Here is a 26164-nt window from a genome sequence, read left to right on the forward strand (position 1 = left end):
CTGGTGACAGGCATCCAATTGCTACAATCAAACGTAGGTCCAGAAGAAATGAAAAGTCAAGCGGAGCACAGGAAAGGTACAGCGTGTGTGAAATAACTTTTAATGAACCTGTCTAACCCGGGATCGAAGCCAGTGTTTCCCATTCTCTCGATGGTGGTTGGCACGCATAGGGCGGGGGGGAAGAGCAGTGTTTATTTGACATATCATAGATGACCTTGGAAGCTCAGCATCAGCCTCATGCCCCTCTAGCATCTTTTTCACATGGCAGCACCAAAGGCCACAAGGAAGCCCTTGCGTAGCCAGGAGCTGGAAGGGGAGGGGGGGTCCAAGGAGACGATCCCCATTCTTTGGAGCCAGGAGCCTCTTCACATTGAGGGTAACAACCGGGCTCCACGTCGCCAAACATGTTTTTACAAACCACTGTAATCTGGTACTTCAGTCCAACTAGAGGGGACCAAGGCTAGAACTCGTGTGATGCTTTGGTTTATTAAACGACAGCCAGGAATGCAAACTTGGACTCCCTAAGACATGGATCCATAAGTAACTACGCCAACAGGCACTTCTTCGGTAGGGACACATTTCAGATCTGCATCCCCCAGGCGGGGGCATGCACAGATTCACTTTATTTTCAGTTTGAAATAACACTTTGTCCTCCAGTGAAAATGGTTTCTTTTTAGATTTTCATATTGCATATGAATTAATGGAAGATGCCATGAGGTGATCTATAAAAAAGCAACCCACCCCTTCCCCATAAAGTCTCCAAAATTAAAAACCACAACAATACTGAAAAAAAAGCAACATCCAGATTCATAATGCTTTGTAAAATGCAAAATAAATGTGGCAATCTTTTCACACTCACACAGAGGACGTTTTTTCGTACCATACCTTGTGCAACCTCTGGGGTATAAAACAAAATAACTTCATTAATTTTTGTTTTGTTTAAAAATATATGTAAAATGTTCTAGCAAATGGAAAAGGACAACATCAATCCACTGGGTCTCTTGGAGAAAAGAAACATTTCCCAGCATACCTTACACGGCAATCCTTGCAGGTGATGTCACCCTGAGAAAGAAGGTACAAGCAGCTGAGTAGTTACAAAAATGAAGTATTAAAAGGAGCATAAGTCCTCAAGAAATTAAAAATACAGGCTGGACATTTATGTTGGAGGAATAGGTATTTTTTCAAGAATAGAGCTGCATCTAATGCACATGGCCTTGGAAGGACACCATGATACAAGGTCGTAGTGTTGGTCGTGTATTGTGTTTGCGGACTACAAATTTCTGGAAATTCTGCCTTATGCTCTAGCATTGCTGTGGTCCCACCACAGCATTGGCCAAAATCACTAAAATGGGACAGTTTGCCTTGCCCTCGTTGTTGCTCAAGTGGGATCAATTTCCTTATGCAGGAGCAGCAGCCTTGGCAAAAAGAACGCTGGCCCCTACCCACCACCATATACTAAATGCATCACTCCCAGGCCAGTGCCCCGTGAAGATGCTGGTGTAAGGTGGTTGTCCGGTTTGTGATCAGTCTCCTCCCCACGCCTGTATCACCAAAGCCATTATAGTATTGGTTACTTACTGCCCTTTCATCAGGTCTTTGACTTTCATTAAAACACTCCAGCTAGCTTGGCCAGATGATAAGAGGGTGCTGGCCTCCTGTGTGTGATAATGCCCTACGTACCCTGCTATGGAGTCAGAGGTAGTTGCAGCAAGAGTGTACGATTCCGCTTGCACAAAAAAGTTAAGCCTCCCCTACCAGTCCCCTGCTGAAGAAACAAAGTTGGGTCCCCACTCTCAAAGGCATGCATCTTTATTCCTTTCACCCTGTGGGGTGCATCTAGAAGTCCAGTTCTCTTACTGAAACCTTAAGATACTGAGACCACCCACCATATGCTGGCCTTTCTTACACAACCTTCCTCTCTTTCTGGAGAAACCGAAAATTGAAATTCACTTGCCTCATGTATGTCCTTCATAAATACTTCTGCCTTTCTCTGAACCCAAGGAAAGCTGTCCCAACTTCTACTTTGAGTGTCCATCTCCAATGAATCACTCCATCAAAATCTAGAACAATAGGGGACTGCTATGCCCTTTGCAGGGGAGGGTGTATCCTGTACCAGCCCCCCGAAAACTAGTCATAGGAATCTCATGGCACTGTTCACCTTGAATGACCACCATTTGTAAACATCCTCCAGTGCTGTAAACAAAGGCAACTCAGTTCTCGTACGAAACACCCACCCCACACATGTCGACAAATGTTTCTTCTACTTGCTCAACCTCCGGGATTCTTCTATCCTTTTACCCCATTGACGAGTCTCTTATCGCAGCCTCCTTCACAAGCACCAAAGGATAACTGTGTACACCCATTAGAGTTCTCATTTTAGAGTCACACGTAACCAATGGACGAGAAGGACATCCACTTCCATGATGATGCGGTTTTTACATCAGCTCCTGTCACGGAAACGAAAGATGTCACTTGTCCTCCCCTCTTAAAAACATCTCTCCTTTTTGGGGAACTGGTATCCCATCCCCCTATGCATGTGTGTCTTGTATGCCAGTTGAAATCACTGTAGGCAGGGGATACTGGCTTTTATTCCCCTGTAGTCTATGCATATCTTATACCCTTGACCACACAATGGAGCTGGATAATTCTGATGACTCCATTCTTGGTACCAGTCTTTCACACAAGTTCTCATTTTTGGATATATTGATGATATTGGCCCCTTTTTGCTGGCGTATCTCTCCGGTGCCAGCGTAACTCCACATAAGGGCCAGGCAAAAGGTTTTCTTGGAGCAGTTTGCTGAGGTATCATGCACTCCCACTGAGCACAGACAACCAGTCTTCGGGGCAAGAAAGAAAAATGAGTGATATTGGGGTGTTGAGAGATGGGCGATTATCTAGTTTGCTGTTTTCCAGTTCATTTTCGAACAGTCCTCATTCTATATAACACTGATTGAGTCCTCGCAAAGGAAGCTTTGGGGATGGGGACATTCACTAGTTCATGATTCCGATAAAGATTTATATATTGCATTTCATCATAGGAAAGAAAATAAGAAAACAAGGTCCGTGGCCTCCTGAAGCGTGCGTCTCCTCGACACCATGACACCACACCCGGCCAGCAGGGCAGGATCCTTCGCTGCCATACGCCTCTCTGGATGGAGCTGCCTTCCAGATCCAGACCCGTCCAGTCTGGCAGAGACTACTGGAGTATCCACCTGTTCTCCTGTCTCGCATCTTCTTGTGCTCTCTTTCCTGGCAGAATGGTTGTAGTAGGATTCAACCGTTCTTCTTCAAACCACCAAACTTGGCCTGTGGGTCTGTCCGTTCACTGCAAATCCAAAACATATGACAACAAGTTAGGCTGAGTCTTGAATAAGTGGGATATGTCATCACATGAAGAGGTAGAGGGCAGACAGATACAGATTTGAAATAAATGAGAGGTGGCAGAGGGAATGCTGGCAATGGGAAGGACAGAGAGAAATTTGAAATATATGCAGGGTTTCTGGTTTTGAGTGAAAAAAAATAATCAAAACTCTAACACTGGGTTTGCTGCACATTTACTGTTTCATTCCCTTCTGGTGTCAAAGCAGTATAAGTGCAGCCTCTACCTCTAAGCCCTGGTCTGTGATGGATGCTCTCACAAGGACACACTCAGGCCATTATTATGCCCCTTTGACTATCTACAAAGTCCCTGAACCTTCTGAATACCTTGGACCTAATTCCATTCTCATTTCTGGAGCAAGGCTCATTACATATAGATTCAGATCTTGGTTTCCTGCAGAGAAGAGGCCAGCAGGTTTGCAGCAGAACTATGAGCAGGGTCCCCGTTCAGGGCAAGAGGCATCACATTGATGTCATCCTTCTTCACCGAGAGAGGGACAAAACTTTGCTTCATGAAAGCTTTGGTATCAAGATTGTGGCAACAATGATCAAGGTGCCTCTGGACACCTCTACAATCAATGTCCTCCAATTCAGAGCTGCACACACACCCCTATTCTTAGTTTTACATTGTAATGGTCTGAGAAACATGCCTGTAGGAGCTTCATGCAGAAGAACAAGGACCCAGTTATGAACATCTTCAGCAGCTATTCCTAGCCCCATAAAGAGTACATGTGCCACTTTTGCTGTAACTGTGTTGTCTACAGTGAATACATTAACTCAAAAAACTTTACAAGATGGTGCATGAGCTGCAGACAGCGCAGCACAGAAGCGTGAAGAGTCGGTCACTTCTCTGTTCCCTAGTAGCTAGGGTAAACAGCACAATTTGTGCAAAACAGGTGCATGGACCTATTCCGGCCTGCATACAGAAGAAAAACTTGCTCATGATACAGCCACATGTTCACCAAGCTCAGCTTTCACTCCCCCTGACTAAATCAAAATGAAGGTTGAAACCTACGGTACTGAAACCAGGCTGGACATTTAGTAAAATCGCTTGTACAAACCACGCTGACCATATTTAATGAAAACCTATTGAGCTGCACTCGTTCTTTCACTCAAGAAGGAACATGCATCAGTGAGTGAACATCACAGAGAACTACAATAGTCAGAATACAAAAGGTAAAGTGTCTCTTATCCATGCCTGGCAGGACCAGAGTTCCAGCACTGCTTTCAAATAAACAATGGCTCCCACATGTTTAGTATAAATATAATTCAGATTATATCATGATTTGTATTTGTAAAGCACACACATATCACCCCTCAAGACTTTCAAGGCTCTGGGGGCAGTCGGGGATATTGAGTTAGCTATTACCCAGAGTCACACGATGCTGAGCTGTCGCCGGGGTTCGAACCTCGAGGCCCGCGTTCCGAAGTCAGCTGCTCTGGCCACTGCGCCACACCTCTCCACCCATCAATGCTTAGCTGGCTTCGCACTGACTTTCCAATAAATTTCACAGGCAAAACTCAGCAAAGTAAAATCAACTCCAGTCACATTGTGAACCGCCGGGCAAACACCCCGGTGCCACGCTGCAGGTTATGAATTTGCATTACTACCTCAGCTGCTTCTTTATACAGCAGCAGAATCTGCTGTCACTAAAGTCCTCATAACAATCAACATTATTCCTGCTTTGACCAGGATCACACTTATTAGCAGTGTTATTCCTTGGTACCTCGAGACACAGAATGTAATAGTGTGACACATGCTTGGGATAACAGTGTGCCAAACACCCACAATACATGGCTCATGTCTGAAGTAGAAAATCTTCATTCGGTCAATCTTCATCATGTGTCTAAAGACCAGAGCAGTAGGGGGAGGTGTGTCAAATGCCCACCATTAACATTTTAGGTGCTGCAATCAAACCTTAATGAAAAGTAAACCTAGCCTCATCCATGTACATCCTTTACTTTGGGTGGGACTGGACTACTGGTAAGAACTTGAGAGCTGGGGAATGCACAGGCAAGGAGGTTACTAGCAAGAGCAAACACAAGAGCAAGGAAGAGGGCAAACTGGGAGCATGAAAGAATGAAGGAATAAATGAGGGCAGGAAGAAAATAAAGACAGAATTATTTATAAGGAGCGGGGAAACACCATCCCCATGTTTTTATGAAGCAAAAAGAACTGACTATCACAGATTCTTACTATTGTTCAAAACATTCGAAAATCTTTGAAAAACCACCACCGAAATTCTCAACAAATAGAAACTGAAAACAGGTAAACCTAAATATATGCAACACTGTGCTCATCTAAAATTCAATAATGAAATTTACCAAAAAGATACAGTACAGAGTTCTCCCTGAAGTTATGAACAAATATTTATGTTTTCAGGATGGAATTTGTAACGTTTATTTCTTTAAAGGTCCCAACATAAAATCTGATGTCAATTTTTGGGTTATCTTCAAAGAATTAAAACATTTCTACAAGTTCAATTCTCAAAATGGAATTCCCTAACGTAATTTGAATTCATTTGAATACTTATGTGTAGGATTCTGAGCAAAGCATTCATGTTCTGAAACGTTGATATTTTTATGATCCAACCATGAATTTCATAAATATGTTTTGATTTTAATTAATCCATTGCCTCTTAAACTTTGAAATAAAAATGCTCTACAATTGTTAATACACAAAATATGGAATGTATTTCGATACTCTGAAAACAAACCGCTAAGATGGACCTCTAATACTTTTTCTGTTTTAAGCATGGACTCGTGCATTTATTAAGTTGGACTTTCCTCTGAGCGTTTTTATTAGGTTCTGAATACAGACTTTGCTACAGCATTCAGAAGAACAAGCTACGTATCCTCGTAACGCTGTCTCTGGTGTTCTAGCTAACTGCAGACTTCTCGCCTTTAGAATATCCCCAAGCAAAAGTCTGAATTCAGAAGATTTTTTCAGCGTAGCAGTGAGCACTGGGACGCGGCATTGTAAGGCTCCGTTTTGACCTCGTTACACCCTGGAAGTAACGGTTGGAGCTACATATAAGCACCACCCAAGTGCAATGACATCAGATTCTTTGACACCGTCTACACCCTAAGACGTGGAGCCAAAAAAACAATTAACTGTGCCAGGGTGCAGATACCAAAAGTGGGACCTTTGATGGGAAAAAGACCATTCCACAAAAATGGTGCAGTGGGAAGGTGAGGAGGAGTCTACTGTTAGATACAGTATCCACCAGAAAGAGCGTTCTCAATAAGTGCTCTTCTATTGGATACTTCTAACCAAAGATTCCTCACCTTTAGAATTGATACAAACTCAGTCTGAGGAATGTCTCAGACCAAATAATCCTGCAGGAACGAATGACCAAAATGCATTTCCTGTCAGACATGGCTATCAAGACAGTAGTGCTTCTTGAGCCTATGCACTGATGATGACAAATATTCAGGACCGGTTATGTTAAGGGTATTTGCAAAGTGCAACGATGGGCCAGGGGTTACTTGGCACTGGAGTATCAAGTAAGTAGCAAGAAAGAAAGATATGCACTATATCGGTTTGTCAAATGCGTACTTGAAAAGCCACGGTTTTAGTGCTTTTTTGAAAGGAGGCAATTCAGCGGGTTTTTATTGCGAGAGAATTTCATTGCTTCAGTTCAAGTAACCTGGAGCCATCCTCCACCATAATCTGCATACCAATGCTGAATGGGTCATCAGTCCTGGAGGATACTTCTTGGCCAACGCGGACCAGATGTTAATACCGAGGACTGTCCACCTGGACAAAGTCTGTTAGTGCATTGCTTGGCCATTCTTTGATTTCAGAGAACACCACAAAGGGCTGGTTGTCTACCTGATGCTCCTTGGGGTCCAAATGATGCAGTCTCTTCTCTTTTTAGGGGTGAGGTGGAGCAAAGAAAGTCTGATGGACTGTACAACATGGAAGGGAGTCACAACCTTTTATAAAAAGATCGCCCAAGTCCTCAGCACCAGTTGCCATGACAGAAGTTGGTGTAGTGGCTGAACTAACACAGAGTGAAGCTCAGTCACTCGACGAGCTGAAGTTATCACAACCAGAAAGACTGTCCACAGAGTTAGGAGAAGAGAGGAAGCTGTGCATCAGCTTAAAAGGGGTGTATATTGGAAAAGTAAGGACCAAAATAGGACACATTTGCGGCATTACAAAGGATTTAGGAGGAAATATATGAATTACACCTGAGCTATTGGCCTTGTAAATGTCAACATTTTTATGTATGTGTTGGTTTTGAAAACAGATAAATAAATGGCATTGTCATTTACAATGCCAATAGCTTAATCTCTCGCAAATGCCACACAAATCCACACACACACAGCCCCCCACACACACACAGCCCCCCCCACACACACAGCCCCCCCCACACACACAGCCCCCCACACACACACACAGCCCCCACACACACACAGCCCCCCCCACACACAGCCCCACACACACACAGAGAGCCCCACACACACAGAGAGCCCCACACACACACACACAGAGAGCCCCCCACACACACACAGAGAGCCCCACACACAGCACTGTGACAAATCCACAGAAACTCAAATGGAGCAGCCCAGAGGTACGATGCCTAACATTTCCCATATAGCTCACACTAAAAACATATGCCTTACTATCCATGCATAACACGCTGCATACTCTAACTGTACTGCGAAGACGCCAGTGATATGAAGCGCTATACAAAAGCTAAACACAAATCAACCAAGAGGAGGGTGCAGCACAGAAGCATAGCAACATAAAGAAAGATTAAATAATACTTAATACAAAGGTTTTCAATGAGCTGCAAGAATATGCAGAATCAGAGCAAGAATACGCTATTGGGGATAAGAGGATGATGTATATCAGGTAGGTGCGGGGTGTGCAACACCAGAATTACGAGAGTAACAGCAACAGTGGGACAGAACAAGGGAGCCAAAGCAACCAGTCAACTTGGGAAGAGATAGGGTGGCGCCATTTTGCGTTGCTGCACGGAGAGGGGCTACAGGCACCACCCTCTGAGCGCCAAGAAGCGGAGCCTGAGGGAAGCGAGGCACAGGGAGGTCATCGTGACAGCACTGAGAGCGAAAATAAATATTATACAGCAAGATTCCTGGGAACTGAGGCACGAGGGAGTGGAGTGCGCGGGGGAGGGGGGCAGGAAGAGGGGTGTGGAAGGACGAAGACGAGAGGCTGATGGAGGTGTGTAAGGATGCGGGCTTTAGGGACGAGAGGGGGTAATTCATGGGGGTCTTGGGGTAGGTAGACAGGGGGGTTAAGCGTCCCACTGCGAGCAAGGGAGGGAAACGTGCCCGCTTAACACATCTTAGAAAGTCAGCCAATAATATACAGCAGTGACATACTGGGAGTACGTAAAGAGTAATATGGAGCACTCTTATTGGAGAGACTGGGAGACGATTCCGATCGGGATGTCAGAGTATGTAGAAGAGTAATCCTGTAGTACTCTTTAATAGGTTTTAGTTAATTACCCCCAAAACATCCAAAAAGGAATAAAACGGTACTCTCCGTGCACAATTGGTATAACTAATGGCACAGTGCCTTATTTGAACTTTTGGGAAGTGAACATGTCATTCAGAGTATGGCAAAGAGTACTCCGTTAGTGCCTCCAGTACTCATAAATGCTTTCTGCGAATTGGCCCCTCGAGTATAAAAAGATAAAGAGATGATTAGCAGGGGGTAAAAGTGCAAGGAAGGAATCCAAAAAGAAAGTCTGGGTGATTGAAGGTGGGGGGAGGGGGAGTTGCTGCATGATGTCTCCCGCGACAGATTGACCAAAAATTCAAATTATGTTACTAAAAGAGTGATACAGCGCATTGCAAAAACTGGCTTCTAGGCACTGGGAAGTGGTATCATAAACCGATAAACTGTGGGGGCAGGAGCAAGATTCCCCGCACACACACACCCGCCCGCAGCATCGCTTACCTCGTCCCCGGCGCCCATGCTGTGCAGCAGCAGCTCGGGGCGGCCCTCGGGGGCACCTCGGCCGCCACACCCCAGGAGGAGGGTGAGAGCGGGACGGAGGAGGGCTGCGGGAAGGGTGGAGGCGAGAGCGAAACGTTGGTGGGCTGCGGGAAGGGTGGAGGCGAGAGCGGGACGTTGGTGGGCTGCGGGAAGGGTGGATGCGAGAGCGGGACGTTGGTGGGCTGCGGGAAGGGTGGAGGCGAGAGCGGGACGTTGGTGGGCTGCGGGAAGGGTGGAGGTGAGAGCGGGACGTTGGGGAAGGGTGGGTTCAAGCCCCACTCTAGGAAAAACATAAAATCTGGGCTGTGTACGCTAGGCCGAGACCTAAAAAGGCCAAAAGGGAGGACAAACAACAGATAAGAGTACCCACTGCAAGTCAGGAGGACAGAACATGGATATAGGAATCCTTCAGGTCAAAGGTTACCACCCAGTCTCCTCGATTGAAGGTAGCCAGGAACTGGAACCTGAAAGGTCGGGGATCTAAAATAGAACAAAGATTTCAGCCCTTTTTTGCACTAGGAAAAAGTAACATTCAGCGCCTATTACAGAGGCTGGGCCTTTCTCTAGGGCTCCTTTTGCCAAAAGAACCTGCATTTTGTGCAGCACAACGGGCATGTGTTTGTCCAAATGGCACTATGATGTGAGTGGAAGATGCGGCGGATCTTACTGGAACAGCAGGACGTGGCCCTATTGAACTATCTGCAGGTGCCACCTGTTGTGAGGTGGCCTCCCACCCCTGCAGAAAATGATTGATTCTGCCTTCCACACTGTGGTTGTGCGTTGCTGCGGGCAAACTAAAGTGGCTGTGGGTCTGCTGCTGGAGAGGCAGAGGAATGAGGGATTCGCTATCCCTGTGGGCATGTGCATTTTCTACTGGATTCCTACACCCTGGAAGGGTGAGGCTAGCCGAGGAGAATGTTTGTTTTGTCAATTCTCTTCGACTCTTTCTCAGGGTCAGAGGAAATGAGCTAGCAGGCTCTCATGAGCAGAGTGCTGTATCAGGATAGCAGGGTCACCTGGAGCAGGTCAGAGACATTGTGTTGTATCCATTCACAAGTGGACAGGAACAAGGCTTAGCCCTGGTACCCATAAGAGAGTCAAGTCAGGGCTTTGTTAAAAGACTTGGACGGAATTTGCCTAAGCTGTGAAACCTCAGTGAGGACATTGGTTTTATCCTCGACAGAAAGCAATGGTAAGCCCAGGACCATAGGGGTTCGCCTGCTGACAACAAGTCTGGCTGTCAATTCTGTTGGAAGTGCCAGGGGGAGAAAATAACACTGTCAAGAGCAGTGTCCAACCCACTTGCCTCTTGTAGGTGCAAATTGAAATTGTCAGTATCAGATTTTGGGGAGTAAGTTACTTCCATCTTTACTGAATGCTGGTTGACTTTTTTCTGCCTCCAGGAAATCTTAGAAGACCTGGCTTTTCTCTTGCTCCAGCCCTCATCTCCCTTAATCCTTGAGTTTTAGTAATCTGTGAACTTTGATATACTGACCCTGTCTGCAGCGCCTTGATGGCTTCGGGCTAAGTTCGCACTTTAAAAGTTTTATATTCATTCATTCATTTGTCAGAGCCAAAAAACTGTTAGAGAGCTGGAGTGTGACTCCTAGGTAAAGGTACTGCTTTTCTCAGAATTGGACTGAACTCTAGCTGGCTATGGCAGAACTGTTCCAGGGCACTGCCTTGTTTGAGACTAATTCAGTTTGGAGCCAGGTAGGACAATAGGAGCTGCGTCCGCCCTCTGCCTAAGAGGGTATGAGGATAGGTCAGCATTGACATGGCAAGAACTGGCAAGGAACTTGGTGGCGGGTGTGGAGTTGGCTCCAGAGTTAAACACAACCTGAGTTCAAGTGGCAGAGAATGCGTGGAGGATGGATCCACCAGTGGTACCCTGACTGGAGGATTCCACGGTCCTGTGGGGCCCAAAGGAATGCCACAGGGAGCCGGCACGATGCAAATGATAAACAAAATGGCTATCCTGAAAGCCTCAATCTGTTGCGATGGCTATGATGCACCAGAGGTCTGGGGTGCATCCCAATCAGCTTTTGAATTGGCTCCTCGTGGGAGACCAGGAGCAAGATGTTCCTGTGACTGCTCAGTAAGAGAGTGGCGAGACCGAGACAAGTCTTGCTTACTTTCTTGGACTTCAACTTACCAGAGAGCAGGAACTGGCCAGCAAGCTGGACTTCCAGCAGGGTGCGGGACTCCAGCAGTATTTGCCAGCATAAAGCTTGGCTTTGTGATCCTGGATTGCCTTCAGTTTCATAAGGCCACACTCCTTGTACTACTTGGAATCGTGCCCCAAACCCAAACACCAGAGACACACCTTGTGAGGACTGGTCACAAACATCTGCTTGCGACAGTCCCAACAAGGTTCAAACCATGTAGTTTTAGGAGGGGTCAAGTTCCCAAGGACACTAGGAAAGAATTTTGAGAACAAATGTTTTTCAACTGACAAGCAAAAAGTTAGCAGCTAGCTCCAGATCCATGTACGAATCCTCAGAAAGAAAAACTGATTGGTGCTTATATGATTTTAACACTGTCATTTCCAGGGTAGCGATGCATAATGGCACACAGGGGCTATGCTGAAAAATCTTTCAAAACCAGTGTGGCACCTGGGCATATTGTAAAGGTGAGAAATCTGCTGTTAGAAGTATCCATGAGCTGCTAGATAGATCTGCACATGGTATCCCAAATATCAAATTCAGAACTTTGTTCTTGGCATACTTTGCTTCTTGGGCAATTACCGGGCAGCACGCTACACTGACCCCGACCGGGACCGGGACTCTAACTCCAGGCACCACTGGCAACAATTCCCAGCACTCCGCTCGCAGCGAGGACGACGCTGACGCGGTTAGCACGCGCCAGGAGGCGCTTAAAGGGACGCCCTGAGGCAGAGTCCCCTGCGAACTTTGTTCTTGGCATACTTTGCTTCTTGGGCACTTACCGGGAAGCACACTACACTGACCCCCACCGGGACCGGGACTCTAACTCCAGGCACCACCGGACAACAATTCCCAGCACTCCGCTCGTGGCGCTGACGCGGTTAGCACGCGCCAGGGGGCGCTTAAAGGGACGCCCGGATCCTCGTCCCGAGGGACGCGCCGGGAGAAGCCCGGGGCAGTCTTTGGCCGTCCGAGACCGGAGGAGGCTGGGCTGGGCCACCCCCCTTGGCCCCCCTGTAAAATAAGGTACTGGCGGTGAGATCCTTTGTTGTCAAACCGTCGAAAGTGCTGTTGTTCCCCTAGTTGACTGTTGCGGACCTCAATTTTGACTTGGAGCCGTGCTATTTTAATCCCATTGAAACGCTGTGGTCATAGTAGTTCACACGCGTTTATTTTTTTAAAAGAAATTTGTTCTTCCTATTATATTTTTTTGGGGGGTCCATTAATTTATTAATTTACTGTAGAAAGGAATCACGCCATTATGAGTAAACAGAAGGGTGCTGCTGGTACGCTTGACAACTTCATAATTAAAGCTGAATCAGTATTGTGCCATGAGATTGAACTGGCACATTTAAGGTTATCACTCGACTCTTCGAACCTCCTAGCGTATACACAATCTATCACACACTCGCCGGCCACTGCTTCACATCAGAACGAGGACAGTTGCACTTAAATGCCCCAACTTATTTTGAATAACTCTATAGAAATACCACAAACCAAAGAGGGGTTATTGAGAACAAACGAATCGGAGGCTGCTGGGATATTGACAAGATTACGAGCCCAAAAAACAATGGGAACAACAAACGAAAGAACAAAGAACTTGCCAAAGGAGAAATGAACTGGAGAAAAGAAAGGGAAGTCTGGGGCAACAGTAAGAATTAGCAAAGGGGACATTAATGTGCAAGAACATGAGGAGGTCCTGCATAGAACAATTGGGGTACAAAGTGATGTTGATTATTTACATCAAGGCAAGTAGAATGAGGCGGAGGGAGGATAAGAACGCACTGTGGTGGACATTTTTAAAAATGCTTTGGATTCGATACAGATCCAAATAAATGAATGTCTGGATACAAAAATGAATGCTTTCGATAGCAAAATTAATCAGTTAAACTTTACTATAGCTCAGTTGTGTACAGTGATCAAAGATGGTAATAGAATAATTGAGAAGGGGGGCCGACTATTAACACCATGCGCGCTAAGCGTTTTCCAGCTGTGCGCCGACTTTTGCGAAAACCCGCGGTTCATGACGAGCTCAGCTCGTCATGAGCGTACGAGAGGCGTAACTCATGACGAGCTGAGCTCGTCATGAGCGTCGAAGGGGTTAACAGATTTGAGGATAGTACAAAAGGAAACTGAGAAAGCCAGTGATTAACAAATTCCAAAACAACCCAGACTCGAATAAGCAAACCCTGCTAGCGTAGGGAGAAGATCAGAGGGACTGGGGGGTAGTGTGCCTCAGATCAAGACTGCTGTTCGACCTGATAATAGAATAAATTATTTGGAAAAAGATAGTGCGAAGGTAGTAATGTACAGTCGCAAGGTAACTGATTTGATCCCCAATTCTGATGTCTTGAAATTACCCCCCGCTGCATGTCCCTATGTGTTAGTATTAGCGAGTGTGCCAGTCCTGAGATGAGATCGGAAGGAATCCTGGAATAATCTCAGAAACAAAGTTGTAGATTGGCTTTCTAAGTACAAAAAGTTTAACTTTCACAAGGTGAATGAAATTCTGATGGTGCGTAGGGTAGGGTGGGTGGGGGAATCATTAAAAGACATACAAGGAGATTGTATTGTCGTAAATTTTAGGTATCCCCATACTGTCCGTTAGCTACTGAAAGCGCATGAGGAGATGTCAATCCAAAGCTCTAGTATCCATGCTCTATCAATAGGTTATTTCTACAAACCTATTGTAACAAGATCAATCCATAACCTTGGAAATTTTTCTCTTCCCAAAACCTTTAATAGCTTCCAAGAATCAACTTCCCTGGAGGCGGTTGACTGACTGCAACCGATGAATGCAAAGGTAAAAGAAACCCAGGAGGTACTCTTAGAGCATGATCATGAGGGGGAAAAACACTCATTGCGAAGAACTGGTGGCAGGAGTTGAGCAATGTGTTTGTGAAATTGTACTTCCTGTCCCAATAACAAGAGTATCATGTGAGAATATACCAGCTAGGGGAGATAACATTGAAAATACGCCAAGAGATGGGTCTTTGAAAGTTATATGTCCCAAGCGCATTGCAGAATTAAAATTGATATCATGGAATATAGCGGGTTTAGGTAGGAATGCTAGTGCCCCTGAATGGTACAATTACATCGAAACGAGCGACATTTGTATTTTACAGGAGACTTGGGCTATAAAGACTCTACACAGGGTAGGGTATAAAACCTTCCAAATACCCACAGTTCCATCTGTGAGAGGCCTTGTAATTTGGGTAAAAGTGACCCTTAACATCAATGTCACGCAATTATGTATCAACTCATTAGATGTTCTTGGAATTAAAATAGTAACTAAAGATAAAAGGGTCCTACACATATAATATCTACAATAGACCGTGCCCAGCATATAGGGAGTCACCAACAATAGAAAAAATTAATTCCATCCTAAATGCACTAGATTCCGGCACAAGCATAGTATTAGGTGGTGATTTTAATTGTAATTATGAACCTATTACAGTACTTGGAAAGATCTTAGACGATGAAGATAGTGACAATAAGATTCCCATAATGAGTAGTAGCAAGATGGTCCCATGTACTACCCTTGCTCTCCAAATTATGAGAGAAATGGCTGGTCACAGTTTGAGAGCATGCAATGGACGCTTACCATCCGACACTCCAAAGGCCTCAACTTTTTTTTAGAAGTAAGTGCCAGAGTAAAATTGATTATATTATCTTATCTTTGGACATTTGGCCGTACGCAGTAGACTTAGAGATTAGACCAAGAATAGAAAGCGATCATTGCCCGCTTGAGCTTCTCTTTCATAGTAGCTTAGTCCATAGCGCGACAGAGTGAAAGCATAATTCATACTAGTCCGGATGACATTATAATCAGCAATAATCGTCGTTTAGTCAAATGGGCGCATATATTGGAGCATGACAAATTGTTGGCAAATGTTTATAGTACTTTTGCCAACATTTTTGGCCAACACGAGGTCGCCCAAGCTGGGGGAAAAAACATTCCTAGATTTACACATGGGGGTTTTCAAAGAATTTATCCCGTTGGTAACAAAAAAAAACAAAAAAGACTGGTAGAGATAGTAATCCCCAGTGGGTAGGGAAATCCTGGTATAACAAGGAATGTCGCGTTGCAAAGGCCAACTTAGTCCATGCAATAAAAAACAACAACATGTTGGTAGTTAAAGAGGCTAGGCTTAAATATAGGAGAATACAAGAGAGGGCGAAAGCCTCTTGGGACGACGAGACTTGGTCCAATATGCTAACTGCTGCCAAGAACAGGGACAAAATGTTATTTCGGAAAATAGTGGCCAAAGGAAATAAAAAAGAAAGAGGATCCAGGGAAGTCTTTCTAGATGAGACCACTTGGATCGACCACTTTACTAAGTTATATGATGCTCCTGAGGAAGATGTTTTTTTTCCTGAGGCTGAGTTATTGTTGAACCCAAGTGAAGATAAATTAGATTTTGACCTGCAGGAAACTGAATTAGCTATTAATTCAGTAAAAAATGGGAAGGCCCCTGGACTAGATAAAATTCCGGGAGATTTATATAGACACGAAATCAGTGTCTGGGGCCCCTATATTAACTGTTTATGTAATGCTGTAGCTGCGGGTGCAGATTTTCCGGACACATGGAGGGGGGCGAAAATCATAACATTTTTTTAAAAGGGTGATAGGAGCGATCCCGCGAACTATCATCCAATTAGTTTAATTGATATCCTACAGAAGATTTATGCAAGGCATATTTTAGATCGTATAAATATCTGGATGGAGGAAAAAGCGGTGCTCTTAAAGTTTCAACATAGCCAAAATAAGTACTATTGATCAGGTCCTTAGGTTTTGCTGCCTGTGTTGTAAGTATGTAAATATAAGAAAGGGCCATTTATATGTAGCCTTTGTAGACCTTCGGGCTGCGTTTGACTTAATCCCCCGAAAATTGTTATGGGAGACACTTAGCCACCAAGGGTTACCAGCTAACCTTCTGGAGCAGATCATAAAGCTGCATGAAAATAATTATGCTAAGGTTAGGTGGGGCCCAGGAGGGGAGTTAACAAGACAAATACCGATAAAGAGGGGGGTTAGTCAAGGATGTGTGTTGGCACCCACATTGTTTTCATTTATTAAACAAGATTGTCACATTGTTTGTCAACGATATACCATCTTTTTTGGAGGATTGTAAAAATTATGCTCCAAAATTGGGGAGCGAAATGGTCCCAGCCCTCCTTTTCGTTGACGACACCATACTCATATCCCAAACACCCAGGGGCCTACAGTGTCTACTAAGTACATATTGCAGCAAAAAGGGCCTTGAGATTAATGCCAATAAAACGAAGTACATGGCTATAAACCAACCTAAAAACTTCAAGGAAAACCGGACTCTAAATGGCCAAAAATTGGAACATGTTCAGAATTTTAGCTATTTGGGTGTTTCCTAGGATTCCAACTTATTATGGAAAGCACAGATAGAAAACAGTAAAATAATATTGATGCAAAACAGGTTACCAATCATGAAAAGGCATGGAAATATTCTTAGCAAAGCAGTCACGCCAACTTTAGAGGTTTTTAAGTTCAAAGCACAATCAGCAGCATTATATGGAGCTGAACTATGGGGACCCATGTGTAAAAAAGTCTTGAACATAGGTGAAAACAAATTTTATAGAGCGTTGCTAAGACTACCTGTCCGACACCATTAATACCACTTATTTTAGACCTTAACATGAAACGCACTGATCACCATGTGATTCTGAGACCATTGATGCTCTGGCTTAGACTTTGGTCGACCCCTGAGCTGTCAAACTATAAGGATGGTCTGAAAGAAATAATGGAATTGGATTGTTGTAATAATATCTCATGGCTTAAACATGTTAGATCATGGTTAAATAAGATTGTTCTACCACATTTCTGGGATGATTCGTCAATACTAACTCGAAACTCGAGGAAAATGTTAAAATCATCGTTTTGGGCATATATGGAATACAGTATGTTAAACGAAAGAGTGAATGGATCATTAATGAGTAGTTTCCTCATGTTTAAAGATACTGCACATTATGAATGCTTCCTAGATGAGGTATATCCACCACTTGCCAAGACACTTTATATGAAATATAGATATGGTATTTTGAGGATAAATACAAGTGTAGCAAGGTGGTCAAACAATAGTAATGATCTATGCACTTTCTGCTCAGACATAGCAAGGAAGATGATTTGCACAGTCTGTTCTTTTGTTTGGCTTATGCGGCACCCACAAAAAGATGGATCAGACCTCTCTGCTTAAATACAGGTGTAAGATCATATGAAGAGGCAGGAAGGAATCTAAAAACTGATACAAGTCAGGTCATTATTTTTGGCATTAGCAGGTCTTTGTTAGCCACAAACTTTATAAGAGCCAAATCGGGTCTGAAACTTTAGTAGAAACTATTTGTTTGAGATCAATGAGCTGCTCCATGTTAAAGTATTTTTAATTATATTTTTAATGCATTGATAGTGTATTCACAAAAATACTCTTAATTATTATTAGTGTTGGATTGTTACGGATTTATCTTTGAACTTCATATGTCTTATTTGTATTATGCCTTTTTAAACTATTTAATTAGGTTTTAAATGTAATGGCAATCGCCCCCGTAATTGCCTTCCGGCAACCATACTGAACTGCACTTTATTCCACTTGGTATTTTCCAATAATGCGAACTATGTTTTAATGTAAATGTATGTGTTTTCTTATGCATCTTTTGTGGTACTAATGTACCGAAATAAAGATTATGAATGAATGAATGAAATTCAGAACATTCTGGATATCAAATTTCATAGACCAAACATTATCATCCTTATGAGGTTTTGAATATTGCACTTATGAAGACATTTTGAACACAGAATACATTGTTAACTTTTCTTATTAGTTAGCTTTTTTGTTTAAAGCTTTATGCAACCATAAGGTGGCATCATAGGACATCTGATTATAAAATGTTAACACTGAATTTACTGTTCATCTTACAGAAGTAGCTTTCATAAACTTCTACTCTTGGATTTTGCACGAAAGTGCAACACAGACTTCACCAAGAAGCTAGAAACAAAAGTATTTTTAAACCTTTCCCATGACGGGTTTCATTATAAAATTGAAATACTCCGTCATGAGGAGAAGGACCCAGAAAGGCAGACCGAGTCATTTATGCAGAAGAGGGTGCATGCGTATAGCAGAAGTGTACGAAAACAAAGAGTGTTATGTAAAAGAATGCAAGTGCCCCATTTGTGTCCTTGAGTATCCAGAGGAAGGCGTGTGCAGATTTTATCCTGCCAAAGCAGATTAATACCAGCTGAAGGGATCTACGCACCAGCGTAAGCCCATGCCTGGCTCTGACCAGTGCGAAGCTGGGCATTCATGTCTGTGCTTGAATGTGCTAACTAAAAATGGATTTAGCCATGCCTTTCTAAGCAAGTTGTTTCAGACAGTACTGAAGCAGAAATGTGTTCAACGATTTTGATATGTTTGCTCTAAAGTTGTATTGATATTAAAGAGACCTGAACATGAAATCTGCAGTCAACACAGAAAGTCTGGTAGGATGCCTTAAAACATGGAGCTCACATTGTAATAAAAAGTTCAAAAATAAAACTAAGATATTGCAAATATTTGTCATTATCTGCATATGGATTTTGTTATGAAAAAGCAAGATAATGAAATGCTGAATACATCATTAGGTATGAGGTCCTAGATAAACAATTCCTTAAGCTTCAAATAAATAAAATGGTGATGCTCATATAATATAAAGATTTGATTCTAGGGATAACTATCATGCTGTCACCAGAACGTAGAACTAAGTTCTAAAGTCGGATTACGTGGAAAAACAAGTTCTGAAATTCTCAACACTGGAGGTTTAGACCCTTATGCTTTAAAATGTATGTCTTTCTGATATGAGACTTTGGTGCTTAATTCTTTACACAATTTCTTGTAAAGATTCCACATTAAAATATATACATGTAACAAAATCTGTTGCTCATCTTCTAACACCAAATGCTGAATTAAAGTAAGAACACAAAAATCTGTAGGAAATTCTGAACATGAAATGCTTTAAATAATTCTGTACAATTAGTAAAGTGGTCCACTTGTAAGATGGGCCTTTCAGAATCGGATGTAGAGATTGTCAGGAACTAAAAGAGTTCATGGAGTGTGATAGTCAAAGAGTGATCGACAAAGCGAGTGAGTGAAAAAAATTAGTGAACAATGGAATGCGAGAGAATGTGGTGAGTGTAACATGCCAGTGTGTGTGTATGCAAGTGTTTTCATTGTGCAGAAAAGGAGAAGTCAGTGAGGACAATTGTCACACACTATCCTGTAGAAAGGCTCTGTGATTTTGTGGATTGTCTGAAGTGAAGATAAAAACAATACTGCATAGTTAAAGAGAATAGCCGAGTTTTGAGAAGGATGTAGATTGTAAAACTTTCGTTCTGAAGGTTACTGATAGGGGGATTTGCCCAATAAACATGGAGGGGGGCCCCTTTTGTCACTTCAACATTTTCAGCAGCAAGAACAGAAGAGGAGTTGTAGGACTGAGACTGTGTCAAAGTATTTATTACTTGGAGGAAGCAATCATAAAAACTGCTAAACACTACAACATGTCCTGTGAAGGAGTGTGCTCTTGGTGAGCAGGATCAGTGCATGGCAACCCTGTAAGTATGCTCAGATTCTAAATGCAGAGCTCTACTGAAGGACTTCAACGTCCCTGCTATACTAAAGTTTCTTACTGTTGCACTGCAACATCGTGTTTTGGCGTAGTCAAGCGGTACCAGTCTTCGGACAAGAGTGTGGTAGCATGTGAATCTACAGCACTTCACATGCCACAAACAGAGGCTTACAGGGTAAGGACCATTTTCTCTTTGTGGAATGTGTAGCTGTAGATGCACATGCTGTGCATAGACTGTAAAGCAGTACACCCCAAAAAGCGGTGGATTAGCCTGAGGAAGTTGCAGATTGTAACAGTGTGCATAAGACAGCCTGGTCAACTCTAGCTTGTTGTCTAGCCAGGCCATTCACACAGTAATGTTTAGTAAAAGTGTGAGGAGTGGACCATGTGGCTGCCTTACAGATGTAAGCTATTGGTATATTCCCCAGGAAAGCCATCAAAGCACACTTTTTGCAAGTGAAATGTGGTCTTGGAGGGACAGGTAGGGGCCTTTTAGCTTTGGCATAAAAAGTCTGAATACACTTGACAAGCCAACAAGCAATTCCTGCTTTGAAAATAGCCTGGCCATTGTGTGGCTTGGAGTAGGCCATGAACATTTGTTGTGTCTTACGTAACAGTTTTGCTCTATCAACATAATAATACTGTAACACCCTTTTGACATCTAAGGTAGGCAAGGTGTGTTCTGCTACAGACTCTGGATGTGGAAAGAAAACGGCCTCTCAATGGTTTGCTTGAGATGAAAACTGGAAACCACCTTAGAAAGAAATTTGGGGTTGGTTCGGAGGACCAACCTACCCGATGAACCTGGATGAAAGGGTCCTACAAGATGTGCGTGTTTCTCATTGACTTGCCTAAGGGAAGTAACGGCTACAAGGAAGGCTACCTTCCATGAATGAACCTGTATCAGGGAAGAGCAAAAGGGCTGGAAAGGAGGGCCCATGAGCCTAGTTAAGATGATGTTGAGATTCCATAATCGGAGCAGGGAGCGTCCTAGGAGGCATGACCTGCTTACGCCCTTCCATATAGGCCCTGAAGATGGAAGGGTGCTGCCTATTTTGTAGGTAAGCAGCAACAGCAGCCAAATGTAACCAAATGAAGGTGAAGGAGGTAATAAATGATGTCTTGTAATGAGTGTGAGAAGATTGATATGTTTTGGGAGGCAACACTGCACAAAATGCTTCGATTTGGCCGCGTAGCATGCCCTTGTGCTGCGTGAAGAATGCACATACATTCTTCCAATAGTTTGAGATAGCTGAACTCTACAACCTCAGGAGCCAAATCGCAACATTGAGCTGCAGGGGACTGGGGAGCTAAATGTCCTTTGCTTCTTGTGGGAAGCGTCTCGTGAGGAACCAGGGAGAGTTCCAGCAGAATGGAGTACCAAGGCTGGCACATCCATGTTGGGGCTACTAGGATGAGGTTGAGTGTCGTATGCCTCAGCTTGCGAACTACAAACGGTAGGAGCATGAGAGGCGAAAAGCTTAGGGTAATATCCCTGACCAGTTCATCCATAGTGCATTGCCCATGGACCACAAATGTTGAAATCGGGTTGCAAAGTTTAGGCATTTTACATTTTTAGCAATGGCAAACAGGTCTATGTGAGGGAATCCCCACCACCAGAAGTACATGAGTAGGGTCTGGTTGTGGAGTTCCCACTCGTGGACTTGTTGACACGTCCAGCCGAGCAGATCAGTCAAGTCATTGTCCAGACTGAATATGCTACTTACCAGTATGCATCTGTTCTTGGCATGTAGGGCTGCTAACATTCATATCTATTGCATAGATCGCCGCCTAGTGTTGGGTCCGGATGATTGCACATTGTTGTCCTGGAAGAGTCTTCGAAGTATCACGAGATAGGTGGCTCCTCCCCTGGACTACAGTGCGCATGGGCATCGACTCCATCCCCAGATTGTTTTTAGCCATTGTGGCAAAGATGGAGTGCGATAGTAGAAATGATGTCCATGCTAGTGATGAAATGCAAGAAGTAATCTGCAGCTGCTACAGGCGCCGGGGAGGAGGGTGGGCGATATGAATGTTAGCAGCCCTACATGCCAAGAACAGATGCATACTGGTAAGTAGCATATTCAGTTCGAGGCACGTGGGCTGCTAAATTCATATCTATTGCATAGAATACATAGCAGTCCCCTCATTAGCGGCGGCCGCCCGTGCCAGCTGCAGAAGTCTGAAAAAGAGTTTTGAGAACAGCCTGTCCTACAGCTGCCTGCTGTTTGGAGTGCACATCTACACAGTAATGTTTGGTAAATGTATGTGGTGTAGCCCACGTGGCTGCTCTACAAATGTCTTCCAAAGGAATGTTACCTAGGAATGCCATGGAGGCCCTCAACTTGCGTGTGGAGTGCGCCCTGGAGGGGACCGTTAAAGTGCGTTTAGCCTTCTGATAACAAATCTGAATACATTTAACGATCCACCTGGCTATTCCAGCTTTGGAAATAGGGTTGCCTTTGTGCGGTGCTGAGAAGGCAACGAAAAGTTGCTGTGTCTTTCTAAAGTGTTGTGTTCTGTCAATGTAGTACATTAATGCCCTTTTAACATCCAGCGTGTGGAGCATTCTTTCCGCTACTGTTTCTGGGTTTGGAAAGAATGCGGGCAGTTCAATCGTCTGATTGACATGAAACTGACACCACCTTTGGAAGGAACTTGGGGTTAGTGCGGAGCACTACCCTGTTTGAATGGACTTGAATAAATGGCTCTTGTATTGTGAGCGCTTGTAGCTCACTAACACGTCTGAGAGACGTGATAGCAATGAGGAAAGCCACTTTCCATGTTAAGAACTGAACCTCACACGAATGTAGAGGCTCAAAAGGTGGGCCCATCAACCTAGTGAGGACCACGTTGAGATTCCACACTGGAGCGGGTGGGGTCCTGGGAGGAATGACCCGCTTCAGCCCTTCTAGAAAAGCTTTAATGGCAGGCACCCTGAAAACAGAGAGATGCTGCCTGTTTTGAAGATAAGCCGCTATGGCGGTTAAGTGTATCCTAATGGAAGCGTACGCTAGATTGCATTTGTAAAGAAGCAACAAATAGCAGATGATGTTAGGAATGGATGCATCTAGCGGGTTTATGTTATGTGCTGTACAATAAATGACAAACCGCTTCCATTTTGCTGCATAGCAAGCTCTTGTAGTGGGCTTCCGTGCCTCCCTGATGATGTCCATGCATTCTGGAGGCAGGTTAAGGTAGCCAAACTCTAAGACCTCAGGAGCCAGATCGCCAGATTGAGCTGGTGCGGATCTGGATGCTGAATGTCGCCATGGTTCTGCGTCAAAAGTCTGGGTGTGAGGTGCAGCCTTTGATGCGGTACCATGGAGAGTTCTAGAAACGTGGTGTACCATGGTTGGCGTGCCCACGTTGGGAGCAACCAGGATGAGCGTCATCGAGTGTTGCTTTAGCTTTCTTGCCACCAGCGGTATTAGAGGTGCTGGGGGAAAAGCGTACGCAAATCTGCCTGACCAGTTCATCCATATCGCATTGCCCTGCGATTGTGGGTGAGGGAACCTGGCGGCAAAGCTTTGGCATTTTGATTTTTCCCTTGTGGCAAACAGGTCTATCTCTGGATGACCCCACTGCTGAAAGTACGGGCAGAGTACTGATGGATGTAACTCCCACTCGTGCATCTGGTGGCTGTACCTGCTGAGCAGATCCGCCATCTGATTGTCCTTGCCCGGGAGGTGTTCCGCCATGAGGAAAATGTTCCTCTGAATGGCCCACTTCCACATGCTCTGAGCCAGGTGAGACAGCTGTGGAGAGTGCGTCCCCCCTGCTTCTGGATATAGTACATGGCAGTCATGTTGTCCGTCCGGATCAACACGACTTTGTTGCACAGATGTACCTTGAAGGACTTGAGTGCCATCAACTCTAGATAGTTGATGTGCATCTTCTTCTGCTGTGTCGTCCATAGTCCCTGCACCGTGTAGTGGAGCACATGAGCTCCCCAACCCTGGAGAGAAGCGTCAGTCGTCATGATGATCTGCGGCACAGGCTCTTGGAACGGTCGGCCCTTGCAAAGGTTGTGTGGATTCCACCAATGCAGAGAGCTGTACGCCCGACCGGTCACCAACACTAGGTCTTTTAATTGTCCTTGAGCCTGTGTCCACTGATGCGCCAAGCATTCTTGGAGAGGACGCATATGCAACCTTGCGTGCGGGACTATGAAGATGCAGGAGGCCATCATGCCTATCAACTGCATAAACACTCTCGCTGGGAGTGAGTGTTGCGGTCTGAACCTTTGGATGAGCGACTGGATGTTGTCGATCCTCACCTGGTTCGGCTGAGCCGTAGCAGTCAGAGTATTTATTGTCGCGCCCAGATACTGCCGCATATGGGCTGGCTGAAGGTGCGACTTTGGATAGTTCAGTGAGAACCCCAGACTGTGAAGGAGGTGAATTGTGTGTGACATGTCTGCGGCGCACTGCTGTTCCGACTTTGCTTGAACGAGCCAGTCGTCTAGGTAAGGGTAGACATGTATGTTCGGTCTCCTGAGGTGCGCCGCCACGGTCGCCAGACACTTTGTGAACACTCTGGGGGCAGTGGTCACTCCGAAGGGTAGGACCTTGAACTGGTAATGCCTGTTCTGTATGGTGAACCTGAGGTATTTCCTGTGGGATGGGTGGAGTGGTATGTGAAAATAAGCATCCTTGAGGTCCAAGGTTGCGAGGAAGTCTCCGTGGTTTAACAATGGAAGAACCTGCTGCAGTGTTAACATATGAAAATGTTCTGAGAGGATGTACAGGTTGAGGGGGCGTAGGTCTAGAATGGGTCTGAGTGAACCGTCCTTTTTCGGGATTAAGAAGTACAGGGAATAAACCCCTGTGCCTTCTTCCTCCACCGGCACGAGCTCTATTGTGCCTTTTTGCAGCATTACAAGAACCTCTTGCTGCAATAAGTGCAAGTGCTCTGCTGACATAGGTCGTTGTCTTGGGGGTATGTTGGGTGGAGTGGACGTCAACTCCAAACAATAACCGAACTGGATAAGTTTCCTTACCCACCTGTCTGTGGTGATGGACGTCTAGACTGGCAGGAACTGCTGGAGTCTCCCCCCGACAGGTGTTGGATGGTCGGGGGGCAGTGACAGAGAGTCACTGTTTGTTGGCAGCAGAGGAACGGGAACTATTGTTGCCTCTGCCTCTGCCCTTGGCGCTGTTGCCTCTGTAACCACCTCTATTCTGTTTTGGGTACGAGGCCTGGGCGCCTCCTCTGCCGAAATGTGACTGCTGTGCCAAGTGTCCTCTGGTAGCACCCCGCGCACTTGAGCGACGAAAAGTGTTTCCTCTGAATTGCTGAGACTGAAGTGCCCCCATGGACTTAGCCGTCTCAGTATCTTTTTTGATCCTCGAGGGTGGTGTCAACCTCAGGCCCAAACAGTCTGTCTGGATTGACGGGCTGGTTGAGGATAGTCGTCTGTATTTCTGGCTTGAACCCTGAGATGCGGAGCCATGCCTGACGCCTCAACATAACACTTGTGTTGACTGCTCTCGCCGCTGTATCTGCCACGTCTAGCTCACATTTAATTGCAGCGTTAGAAATGAGCTTTCCCTCTTGGATCAGCAATTCAGCTCCTTCTTTAAACTCGTCTGGAAGGTGTTGTAAGAGCTGCTCTAAGGTGTCATAGTGCGCCCTATCATACCTGGCTAATAGGGCTTGTGTGTTAGATATGCGCCATATGTTGGCTGCCTGCGCGGCCACCCTTTTGCCCCCTGCCTCCAGCACTTTTGACTCTTTGTCCGGCGGAGGAGCTTCACCCGGTGTCTGCGAATTCGCCCTTTTGCGGGCATTTGAGACCACCAAAGAGTCTAGAGGCAACTGGCCTCGTATATAAGTAGGGTCCCCAGGTGCCGGCCTGTACTTTTTTTCAATTCGTGGGTTCACTACCCTCGCTCTGGTGGGTTCCTTGAAAATGTCTGTGGCATGCTTGAGAACCCCCTTAAGCATTGGAAGTGTTTTCACAGTTTTTTTGATGCAGAGAAAGTATCAAACAAAAAGTCAACTTCCACAG

General features: G+C 44.9%; 1 protein-coding gene across 1 annotated transcript in view; it reads right to left on the bottom strand.

Annotated features, from left to right (window-relative positions):
- Positions 1 to 566: 566 nt before the first annotated feature.
- Positions 567 to 26164, bottom strand: part of CDK16 (cyclin dependent kinase 16) — a 232646-nt gene continuing 207048 nt past the window's right edge. Inside the window, 1 exon segment of the mRNA XM_078664785.1 lies at positions 567 to 3325. Coding sequence (XP_078520911.1) covers positions 3288 to 3325 — 38 coding nt within the window. The 3' untranslated portion in view covers positions 567 to 3287.

The sequence above is a fragment of the Lissotriton helveticus genome, chromosome 10, assembly GCF_964261635.1.
Source record: "Lissotriton helveticus chromosome 10, aLisHel1.1, whole genome shotgun sequence".
In the NCBI taxonomy this organism is placed as follows: domain Eukaryota; kingdom Metazoa; phylum Chordata; class Amphibia; order Caudata; family Salamandridae; genus Lissotriton; species Lissotriton helveticus.